This window comes from Thamnophis elegans, chromosome 12, assembly GCF_009769535.1.
Source record: "Thamnophis elegans isolate rThaEle1 chromosome 12, rThaEle1.pri, whole genome shotgun sequence".
Classification (NCBI taxonomy): Eukaryota; Metazoa; Chordata; class Lepidosauria; order Squamata; family Colubridae; genus Thamnophis; species Thamnophis elegans.
In genome coordinates, this window is record NC_045552.1 from 17,563,743 (window position 1) to 17,576,201 (window position 12,459).

Here is a 12,459-nt window from a genome sequence, read left to right on the forward strand (position 1 = left end):
TCAAAACAAATTGGGATTGACAGTCTGGCTGGGCTTTGCACTTGATCCGCAAAAGCCAGTTTCCTAAAACTTGGCATTCTTTAGCGGTGTTATGTCAGTTCTCTGTATTCTCAGCCAGGAATAAGTATGCACATCTGGAGGATGCTCAGGCTAGAGAAGATTAAGTAAGGCTTTCCAACTCTCAGTTCCACAATAGCTAGATCAAAGGGTGGGAATCCTTGATCTATAATGATGTAGCTTTGGTTTGGGCAACTTGGCTTGACACGGTTCTTCATGTGAGGAAGGCAACATGTTGCTTGTACTTCTGGGAACTGTTGGAAGAGGTCTTCAAAAGACTAGTAAAGAGAAGCAATGTGGCTTTTGGGAACCATGAGAGGCCAGGTTGTTTCACAGAGCAAATTTGATATGGTGCTTTAGTCAAGTATCTACCAAGATGAAGTGCTCCTAGATACTGCATATAGTTCTGTCTGTAGGTAGCTTGAGGGCTTGGCTCACTGTTCCTACCCCAGTGTTATCTGTTTACATCTGGCCAGTGGTGGGAATCAGCCAGTTCGCACCTATTTGGGAGAACCAGCTGCTAACTTTATAAGCAGTTTGAGAACTAGTTGTTGGAAGAAATCTTATTTTGTGTTTTTCCACTTTAGAGGGCTAATCCTATAAGGAAGGCAGGAAGGAAACACACTGGTGTTGTTTCTAGCCAAATCTTTCTTGCCCTGCTTACAGAAACTGCCTCTCCAGTTAACCCTTATTACATTGTAACCGCTAAGATGAAGTGCCCATCGATGTGAGTGACCATGCCCACATGGTCACATGACCACCAAGCCATGCCTACCCAGCTGGTCATTAGGGCAGAGAACCGGTTGTTCAATTATTTGAATCCCACCACTGCATCTGGTCCTAGTTGGTGAACACTTCCATAGTTTTATAGGTTAATGGGGAATTTTACTGGGATAATGGCTTTTGTATTTTATGCTATGGGCTTTTCCTTCTTGGTTGTATAGGTTATTTTAAATACAAACAAGAAGAAGAGTTAACTCTTAGAACTCTTACTAAGATGGCTTTACATTTAATGTTTTCCATAGGGGTTAAAGTGGCTGGGCTGTTAGATTCCCCTTTGTTTTGACTGCAACAGAAGCGAAGGGACTAGCAATGCATGAAATAATGCATTCCTCTGTTCTTTTGTATTGGAAAGAACTCTTTGGACAACAGGGATGTCCAGTCGGCAATTCAACCCTGAACATTTTGCTCTGATCTGAAGGACAGGAACTTGTTCCAGCTGGAACAGGATACATTCACAGAACAAATAGACTAGGCTTTCCAAAGCATAAATGCAGGATGAAATCACCGTTCTGTCTCCTTCTATTAAACGTGGAGAATTTTGTGGGTTTTACTAGTAACTTGGTTAGCGAACTGCTCTCATGTTCTGAATTTACATTGCCTATTTGTTTCTTCTTAGAATGACCTGGATATCCATAATGAAAACAAGAATTGGCTATTTTGATTTGTTTGTTCGAATGTATTTTTTTCCAAATAAATTGAACCGGTAATTTAGGCATAAGATCAGCCTTAATGGGCTCAACTTTGGTCAGAATTGAGGACTACCTGTAATTACAAGCTGCCTTTGATGTTTTGCAGGGAAGGGCTAAAGTCTTCAGTGGGCAAGGCAATGATGAGCTTAGCTGACATTATTTTTTACATCGTGGCGACCAAAACTGGATGCAGTATTCCAAGTGTGGCCTTACCAAGGCATGATAAAGTGGTATTAACACTTCACATGATCTTGATTATATCCCTCTGTTTATGCAGCCTAGAACTGTGTTGACTTTTTTGGCAGCTGCTCCACACAGCTGGCTCCTATTTAAATGGTTGTCCACTAAGACTCCAAGATCCCTCTCACAGTTACTATTATTGAGTAAGGCACCACCAGGGGGGGGGGGCTCCTGCCAGTTCTAACCTCTTCTATAGAAGTGATTCCACAAGTCTACAGTGCCATTTAGAACCGGTTCCAGCTCCCTCCCCCTGCCCGTCTGCGCATCATCAAGATGAAGAGCGAGAGGAGGAATTCTGGGAGTTGAAATCCACAAGTCTTAAAGCTGTCAAGTTTGAACACCCCTGGGTTTTTTTTTCTAAAAGGTTAGGGGTGCAAGAGTTTTGTAACTTGACAGCTTTAAGACTTGCTTGCTTCAAATGCCAGAGTTTCTGAGCCAACATTTTGGTTGCTAAGCGAGAGCGTTATTAAGTGAGTTTCATCACATTTTACAAGTTGGCCATGCCCACCCAGTCACATGGCTGGCAAGCCACTCCCACAAAGCAGGCCACACCTACAGAAGTGGTTCTAAAAAAATTTGAAACCCACCACTCGGCACCACATACTGCATACTGTACCTGTGCACTTTGTTTTTTGTGCCTAAATGTAGAACCTTATTTTTTTTCAACATTGAATTTCATTTGGTTAGATATTGCCCAATATTCAAGTCTGTCAAAATCCTTCTGTATCTTAAGCTATTTCTGCCAACTTGGTGTCATCTGTAAATTTGATGAGTTCCCATCTATTCCCTCGTCCAAGTCATTGATGAAAATGTTAAAGAGCACTGGGCCTAAAACAGAGCCTTGGGGCACTCCACTGCATAGTTCCCTCTATGTAGATGCAGTTTCATTGAGGACTACACGTTGAGTGCGGTTGGTCAGCCAGTTACAAATCCATCTGGTGGTGATGCTGTCTAACCCACATTTTTCTACTTTATCTAGTAGTAGGTTATGGTCTAGGGGACGTGGTGGCTCAGTGGCTAAGACGCTAGCTTGTCGATCAGAAAGGTCGGCAGTTCAGCTGTTCGAATCCCTAGCATCACATAAGAGAGTGCGCTCCTGTTACTTGTTCCAACTTCTGCCAACCTAGGAGTTCAAAAGCACATAAAAATGCAAGTAGAAAAATAAGAACCACCTTTGATGGGAAGGTAACATCATTCTGTGCACCTTTGGCATCATGCCGGCCACATGCTGGCCACATGGAGACATCTTTGGACAGTGCTGGCTCTTCAGCTTTGAAACGGAGATGAGCACTGCCCTCTAGAGTCAGGAATGACTAGCACATGTGTGCAAGGGAAACCTTTACCTTTACCTAGGTTATAGACTCCTTTATCAAATGCCTTAATGAAGTCCAAGTAAACTATATTAACAGTATTCCTCTCATTATCTTCAGGTTCGTCCTGGACTTGGGGAAATACAGGGATTTCTTTGTTTTGAACGAGGTGAGGCCCATGTTAAGCTTCCCACTGCAATATTTTTGTGTTTCTTACCTCAAAATGGTGGGAATGGAGCTTCCCGTTCTCTTCATCAATAATGAGAAGGCATCTCAATGGCTATTAAAAGTATATCAGGAGCCCCGTAAGCCTTGTTTGTTCCATCCTCATTTTCAGAATAGCAATCGTAGCATGCATGGTTTTTAATTGATTATATGACTTTTGTACTGTGTGTTATTCTGCCTCCCTCTATTTATTTGGCTTTGGCCTTCTTCTCTGAAAGCTCCTCTATCTTTCTTACATTGGCAATCCTTTTTTTTTTTTTAAAGAAAGAAATTCCTTTGTTGCTTTTCCAACCTAAATCAGGCCAAGGACGTCAGCCTTCCATTCAGATTTCTGAGTGCCTTTGCCTGAGAGAGGACAGAGCTATTCGCTGTTTTGAAAAGGTAGTTTTTTTAAAAAAAAATCCTCAAGTATTTTGTATAATCGGAACAGCGAAACAAAAGAAAAGTTGCTTGTTTCTTCATCCGACCCAAAACACAAACATCTTTTAACAGAGAAATTGTTTGTCATCTTTGGAATTCAGTCAGCTTGGAGCCAAGATGGAGATCTTAAGGACAATCCATTGCCACTTTAATTAGCTTCAGCAAACATTCACATTCACTTTCTAGTTTTAATTTTAGGCAAGGTTGGGAGTGGGAAGAAAAGAAAAGGAGGGAAATAACTCATGTACTAATGGAATCATAATTGGTTTGGCCTAGTTTGTGTATGTGAAGCTATTATAGTTTGCAAGCCATGGTCTGTACCTTGGTGTAAATTCATCTGAGTTTTTGGATTATTCCACCATCCGAGCCTTAAAGCAATGGGTGCATCCAACTAAAGATTAAGAATTGCATCTTATGCAATTGTCTAATTGTGTGCCTTCTCAGATGAGGACACCCAAACTCACTGATAGCCTCACAGTGCAATGAACAAGGGCATACATCGGGGGGGGGGGATTCAGCCAGTTTGGACCAGTTTGAGTGAACCAGATGCTAATTTTATATCTAGTTCGCCGAACGGGTAGTTGCAAGGTGAACTGGCTGGCCCCAACCATCCTGCTCCACCTCTCCCAGGAGGGCCTCCGGAGCCCAGGGAGGGCAAAAACGCCCCCACCCCTGCTATGGTACAGGAGGCTGACTAGGCCATGCCCACCATAGCCACACTCACCCAGCAACCGGGCACAGAACCCCTTGCTAAAAAAAATTAATCCCATCACTGGTTCCAAGAAGGTTTCACACTCATTTGCACTACTCAGGTGACTCTGAGGACACAGCTAAACCTCAAAGTTCTTCAACAACCCTCTAAAACAGGGGTAGTCAACCTTTTTATACCTACCACCCACTTTTGTATCTCTGTTGGTAGTAGAATTTTCTAACCGCCCACCGGTTCCACAGTAATGGTGATTTATAAAGTAGGGAAGTAACTTTACTTTATAAAATTTATAAAGCAGAGTTACAGCAAACCCCTACCACCCACCATGAAAGCTGGAACGCCCACTAGTGGGTGGTAGGGACCAGGTTGACTACCACTGCTCTAAAAGGATGTAAATGACCTGATGTCTGCAAGGAATATAAACCCTTCCATTTCCCACCATCCAGTCAGAGCTGAAGAAGCTTCTTGGATGAGAAGCGAAACATCTTCAAAGAAGAAGAACAGAAAGCCCAGTTGCCTCTTGAAAAAAAAGGACCCTTTGGGACAGCCACAACCTGGATAATTGAGAATCTCCATAGACATTTCTCTACAACTGCAATTGGGATTGGAAGTTCCACCGCTAAGCGATGCAGTCATTGAAGTGAGTTGTGCTTGATGTTATGCCCATTTTGCAGCAGTGGTTAATGATGCAGTCATTAAGTGAGTTTTTAGGGATATCCAATGTCCCTGTTCTGACCTGTTCTGACCCAAAAGCACGAAGCGGACTCCTCGTCCTAATAAAACTCATTTTATTTAGGTTAAAGGGAATTCCACTCCAGCAAAGTCCTGGCCAACAGTCTTTCATGAGATTTCACAACTACAGGACTTTATCAGGCTTGGAGAACTGCCAGGCCGATATCTTCCCAACACCACTCTGTAGCAGCAATTCTTTGGCAAGAAGTCAGGAAAGATCTTCACCCTAATGAATTGAACTACAGTAATTGTCTCCTGCAAATCCCCCACCCTTTTGGCTCCTCTTTATTCCCTATGGGAGTGGCCATTCACTGTCCACCTGTCCCTTTACTCCCAAGTTGATCCTTGTTCCTTAGCTGTTCCTTTCTCCTGGCAGCTCTGCACATGCGCACACTGGGATCAGGCTCCAGCTGTTCATCTGCCCCACTGATGTCTGACTTTGAAGGCAGTTGATAACTGGCATACGGCTCTGGCCCCCTCTCTGCCTCCGACACAGAGCCCTCATCAGAGTCTTCCCCAGACTGCAGGACTGGCCCAGGTTCCTCCCCAAACTGCTCACTGTCTGAATCTGCTTCCAGCTCTGCTGGCCACTGGCGGGCCACAACAAATGGGCGGTAATTTTACGGCAGAGATTTGGGCCTGGGATACAGCCACTTACAAAGCTGGCCGCTGGCAGGCCACAACCATCCTTTTCACTGCAAGGCTGGGAGAAAAGGAGGGAAGGTCATAACTTATCTTTATTGTTTGGGTTTGACTGTGACAAAGACAGAGTGTTCCCTATTCGTTGACATGCTTCTTTTAAAAAAAATGTTAGTAACTATTCTGGGCTTATTTACAAGGTTGTGTTAAGGTGACCCCAGACTCTCGGCTATTTTTGCTGCAACATATTTAAAAGGCAACATCTCGGTGACATTAGCAATTCAGTACCCTTAGGTGCTTCCTGATTTCTGCTTAGCAACCTGCTGATTTTAAAAATGGGAAGCTGGCAAGAGGCCCACCTCTGGTGTACTCGCTTGATGAAAGTGCTTCTTGCCCCCCAGATGAGTCCCCAAATGAGAAGGACTCCTGTAGCATCTTTTCAGACCAGTTGTTGTTGTTAGTTGCAAAGTTGTGTCAACCCGTCGCAACCCCATGGAAAACGTTCCTCCAGGCCTTCCTGTCCTCTACCATCCTCTGAAGTCCATTTAAGCTCATCCCAACTGCTTCGGTGACTCCATCCAGCCACTCTGCCGTCCCCTTCTTCTTTTGCCCTCCGTCTTTCCCAGCATGAGGCTCTTCTCCAGGGAGTCCTCCCTTCTCATTAGGTGGCCAAAATATTTGAGTTTCCTCTTCAGGATCTGGCCTTCTAAAGAGCAGTCAGGGTTGATCTCCTCTAGGACTGACCAGTTGGATGGCCTTGCAGTCCAAGGGACTCAGAGGAGTCTTCTCCAGCACCAGAGTTCAAAGGCCTCCATTCTTGGTGCTCAGCCTTTCTTATGGTGTAACTTTCACAGCCATCCATTGCAACTGGGAAAACCAGAGCCTTGACTATGCACACTTTTGTTGGCAGGGTCCAGACCAGTAGATTTTATTAAAGGCATAGCATTTCCGAGCTGTCGCTGAGCCCTCAAAAGCTTATGCCTTGAATCAGTTGTGTTAGTCTAATTTCTGGCTACCACTTATGGCCTCTAATGCTTAGGCATTCTTAGAAAATAGAATGGGTGGTGCAGCCTAGTGTATGGGCAACAGCCTAGGAAGAGGCCAGGATGAATGTGTTGGCACCATCTTGGTCTATTACAAAGGACAGTCAACTCATCAGCGTTTAATAGCTAAAGTGTGTATGTTTGTGTATATATGTGGGTGTATATATGTGGGTGTATATATGTGGGTGTATATATGTGGGTGTGCATGTGTATATATGTGTATATTATATATAAACTGCATATATATAAGAGAGAGAGAGAGAGAGAGAGGGAGGGAGGGAGGGAGGGAGGGAGGGAGGGAGGGAGGAGAGAGAGAGAGAGAGAGAGAGAGAGAGAGAGAGAGAGGCCTCGTTTTTCTTTGAAGATTATTCCCAAAAGCTTCTTGGATGAGAAGCGAAATGTCCTCAAAGAAAAACCAGAAAGTCCAGTTGTCTCTTGAAAACGCATCTTTGAATGGCTCAAGAATAGTGTTTAGACATTGAAAGTCACAAACCTAGCCGAGATGGCTAAAATATCGGCATATCTTAAAGACCATTCAAATGAGAGATACAAACGAGACTGGAAAAAATGGATTGACTATATACAAAACAAATACGGGACTAAGAAATTACAGATAGCCTATGCTTAAGATTAGGAATAATCTTCTAAACTGCTTAAAGTTAGTCAGGAAGAAGCTGAGTTTAATGCAGAGATGTTATTAACTTCTTTTTTTAATTTCTTTTGTCTTAATATATTTTAGACTGTATTTGTTAAAAACCTATACCGTGTACGGGCTCTGGGAAGTCGGGGGGGGGAAGGGAGGTGGGGTGTTAGGAGGGAGGGGGGAGGGGGATGTATAGTATGTGTTAGATTTTAAAGTAACGCGACTGCACTTGTATACTGTTGCTCTTTAATTTCACTGTAAAAATAGGACAAGCTGAATATATTAATAGATAGTAGAAATACACCGAAGGGAGGAGTAGAGGGATAGAAGAAAGAGGGGTAGAGAGGCTGGGAGAGAGGATGGGAAGGAGTGTGAGAAGGAAGGGAGGGAGTGTACTGGGAGAGAGTAGTGGTAGAGGGGGAGGGGAAGTAGGGTAGAGGGGAATGTTGGAGGGAAGATGGAAAGTTGGAGGGGGGTGAAAGAAAGGGTGTATGGAGGGTCGAAGAGGTACATTGGGTTTCTATTTTGGGGGGTATTGTTGACAAGAGGAATGGCTGTGTTTATTGTTTATTGTTATATGGCCCCGATTATGCACAGTATATATGTGACTGTACGAAATGAAAATGAAAAATAAAAACACATTTACAAGAAGAATAGTGTTTATGGAGGTTCTTGGTCATCAGGTAGTGTTTGTCCGAGAACTGAAGAAGCCTCTTGGATGAGAAGCAAAACATCTTCAAGGAAAACCAAAGAAAGTCCAGTTGCTTTTTGAAAGCATCTTTAAGAGGAGAAAGAGGATGTAACCTCATGGAGATGTAAGGATGGAACAAACTTCAAAAGCAGCCAAACATTTAAGATTCCTTTCAGTATCTCTTATTTGTCTGGTGGCAGCTATGCTGCTCTCCCCTAATAGGACAGGCAAGTTGGGCTACAGCTCACATCATCCCCAGCCAACATGCATGCTGGCTGATGTGTAGCCTAACTTGCCCGCAAGATGCCCCAGCCAGGTAACAGTGACTTTCATGCAGTGGACAGAAAACTGACACAGCTTTAAGTATCACAAAATTATCTTTATTTCTTTTTCCCCCCTCTTACAATTGTAAACAAAGGAATACAGTGCTCTCACAGAACATCTTTTGAGTTTCCCTGCAAGACTAATTTTTTTTCCTCCTGTTCAGTCATGTCTGATTCTCAGAGACTGCCTGCACAAAATCCCTGCAGTTTTTTCTTGGCAAGTTTTTATTTTTTTCAGAAGTGGCTTGCCATTGCCTCCTTCCTAGGGCTGAGAGAAAGTGACTGTCCCAAGGTCACCCAGCTGGCTTTGTGCCTAAGGCAGGACTAGAACTCGCAGTCTCCCGGTTTCTAGCCTGGTGCCCTTCACTGCTGCACCAAACTGGCTCAAAACAATAACATAAATCCTATTTCCAAAGTGCCTGTTACATTCATTTCCTTTCAAGGAGCTGTGCAAAATGTAAAAGGAGAGACAGAAAAGAATGCCCTTTGCATGTTTAGTGCTAAAGCTCCCTCCCCAGCTATAATCCTTTGGTCAAGCCAGGTGGATGATGGGTGCTGAAGTCAAAAACATGTCAAAGGCATTAGACAGAAACTAGATTAAATGAGACCCTAACTTTTCAATGTCAATAAACATGGTATGGAATACTTCCCATCCCAGTGCTATCTCCCCACCCCACCCTAGTGCAATTGTTTCAGCCATTTTAGCCTTGGTCCCAATGATATTGGGCTAGAAACTACAAATGCCCAGTTTTGTCCCAGCCTGACAGCTAGGAAAATGAAAACCATAGTCCATAGGTCTTCAAACTTGGCAACTTTAAGAATTCTGGGAGATGAAGTCCACAAGTCTTAAAGTTGCCAAGTTTGGAGAGCCTTGCCATAGTCCAATAGGGTCTAAAATTGGGGCAAGGTACATATTTAGGCTTGTAACCTTGATATGGGTTATTCAGAAATAGTGTCTTTGAAAGCCTTTAGTATTGTGTTATAGGTAATCCTCGACTTACAACTCCCCAACTTGAACCCAAGCGGCCCTGTTGCTAAGCAAGACAATTAAGTTGAGTTTTGCTCCATTTTATGACCTTTCTTGCCAGAGTTCCTAAGTCGGAATTGCTGCAGTTAAGTTAGTAAAATGGTCATTTCATGACGGTTCCCCAATAACAAGAGTTGGAAGGCACCCTAGAGGTCTTCTAGTCCAGAGGTCAGCAACCTACAGCTCTGGAGCCGCATGTGGCTCTTTCATCCCTCTGCTGCTGCTCCCTGTCGCAAGTCAGCACCACAATTTTGAGAGGAGCTTCCAGTTGGCGGGGGGAAGTAGGGTACACTAGGAGGAGACTCTATGGCAAGGGGCAGGTTTTCTGGTCAGCTCCACAATTGATAGGGCAGGAAGAGGAAAAAGGACGACGTGCTAGGAGGAGACTCTATGGTGGGGGAACTGGACTTCCAGTTGGCTCCAGAATTGAATGGGTGGGGGGCTTCCTGTTAGGACCTTTGTGGCTCTTTGAGTATTTAAGGTTGCTGGCTCCTGTTCTAGTCCAATTTCCTGCTCAAGCAGGATCTTTGCTTGTCAGGAGGTCACAAAAAGGGATCACATAACTCCGGGACACTGCAGATGTCATAAATACATTGCCGGATGCCAAGTGCCTGGATTCTGATCATGTGACCCCAGAGATGTTTGCACGTGGTCATAAATCAGTACTCTTTTTTTCCAGTATCCATTATAACTTTGAATGGTCACTAAACAAATGGTTGTAAGTCGAGGACCACCTGCATGCTGGACATTCACATTGCTTCAGATCTCAATATTATACATTCTTTTTTTATTAATACTGCCCTTATTCTCCCCTTGCCCTCCACCCCGCCTCCCACCCCAATGGCACACTTCTTCTTCTTCTTCTTCTTAGGGTTGCAGGGATTAGAATAAACACCAGGGGGCAGCCAAATACAGATATGTTGGGGGGGGAATCTATTTTGTTTTTGAAACCTGGGGTAGCTCTGGGCTATTTGATCGAAGGAGAGACAGAAGGGAGGTGCAATGGCATTTGTTTAAAATGTAGAAAAATAGTTTTTCTAGAGCTCTGAGGTAATTAAGGCTATAAAAACTCAAAAGAAAGGTTTTGAGGCTTGCTTCTTGCCGTTTTTTTCCTTTTCTTAAGAAAATAATGCACTCTCAATATTTCAGACAAAAGATTTGCATCAGACCCGACATGTCACCGATACACCCACGCATGCACACACACACAAAAGCAGAAACACGGATTCCCCCTTCTTTCCCCCCTCCCCTGTCTTTTTTTTAAAAAGGCATGGTTAAAAAAATAAATGAGATTTGTCCTTTTCCCCCCCCTTTCCTGAAGTTAAAATAAATAAAAATATAGGACATCCAGGTCACTTACATTGGCAAAGGGGAAGGGGAAGGACATTAGAAAGAAAGGCTTTGCACATTGCAGCGGCAAGAGATTGGGGAGAAGGCTGCTGGAGCAGAGAGAGAGAGAGAGAGAAAGAGGACTCAGACATCACTGGGCGATCTGGACTGGAAAGGCATGGAGGAGGAGATACAGCTGCAGCATATTGCCCATAAGACTTTCTGGATTTCCTGGTTCCGGAAGGCATAAATCACCGGGTTGATCATGGAGTTGTAGGTGGCCGGGAGCACAGTCATATAGGTGTAGAGGGCAGGGTAGGTGTAATCTCCCAGGAGACAGTAAACAGCAAAGGGTAACCAGCATGAAGCAAAGGTCCCCAGGATGAGAGTCAACGTGGAGATGCCTTTCCGGGTAGTGACGTAGTGCGACGTCGCCAAGAAGTGTCTCTGCAGGGCGATCTGCTGGGCATGCCGACACACAATCTTGCAGATCTGCACGTAGAGCTGCAACATGACCGCAAAGACCATGAAGAAGGAAATGGACAGGATGACGAGGTGGTCCTTGTTCAACGGCTTGATGATGCTGCAGGCGGTGTTGTCCTTCAAGCAGTTCCAGCCCATGACGGGCAACAGCCCAACACTGATGGAGACCCCCCACGTGAGGATGAGGATGACGAAGGTCCGGGTGACTGTCCTCTCTGAGTAGTAGGTCAACGCGTTGTAGAGAGACAAGTAGCGGTCTATGGTGATGGCCAGGAGGCTGCCCACGCTGGCGGTGAAGGAGGTCACCAGAAGGCCCATGGTGAGGAGGTTAACCATCTCGGACTGGACGCAATAAACAAAGGCAAAGTGAAAGATCAGGCCCAAGCCAGCCAGGAGATCAGCCGTGGCTAAGCTTCCAATCAGCAGGAACATCGGAGTCCGAAAAGCTGGAGTGTAAAAGATGATGGCCACCACAATGGCGTTCTCACAGGAGATGATCGTCCCAGAAACGCACAGGACGACATCCCAAGGATTTAAGGGAAGAGCAGCAGGCGTCTCTGAGAAGTAGAAGGACTTGCTGGTGCTGCCATTAGTTGGCACAAACCAGCCTGGCTGGATCTTGGTGGTGTTGGTGGGCAGTTCCTCTTTCATGCTCTCTACCTGTGATCTGAAACAGCAGATGAAAAAGCCAACTCAGTTGCAACTCAGGTTTGGAATGAAGCAGCAAGTATTTGTAAGTATTGGAGCGTGTTTTCATATCTATGTTTGTGTGCATTTGGAAGGGACAGATTAATTGATACATGTTTTCTAAGGTTGGGAGTCAAGACGGAGGCAAACCAGCTACCTTTAGTTTCCTAAAACCACCACTACCTTTTGTAGGTATAGTTTACCTGTGATTGTTGAGTCCTTGTGATCAATGCCTTCTAAATGGGATATTTCTGGCTTGGGCCTGTCCTTGTTTGCCACCTGCCCTGTCTTTTTTTCCCCGTTCTTCAAACAAGCCCGTCAAGATAAAAGAGGACAAGCCAATGTTGTCTCTTGTCAACGTAGGTTGCTCCAGATGACATCATGTATATTTTTTCTGTTCCTGCACAGGTCTCCCTGCCCGTATCTCTT

At 44.5% G+C, this 12,459-nt stretch overlaps 1 protein-coding gene across 1 annotated transcript; it reads right to left on the reverse strand.

The window, feature by feature from the left end:
- Positions 1-11,004: 11,004 nt before the first annotated feature.
- GPR3 (G protein-coupled receptor 3) lies at positions 11,005-11,994 on the reverse strand. The gene has a single exon (XM_032228494.1). It carries the CDS (start codon positions 11,992-11,994, stop codon positions 11,005-11,007), a length of 990 nt encoding a protein of 329 aa, XP_032084385.1.
- Between the last annotated feature and the right edge of the window lie 465 nt (positions 11,995-12,459).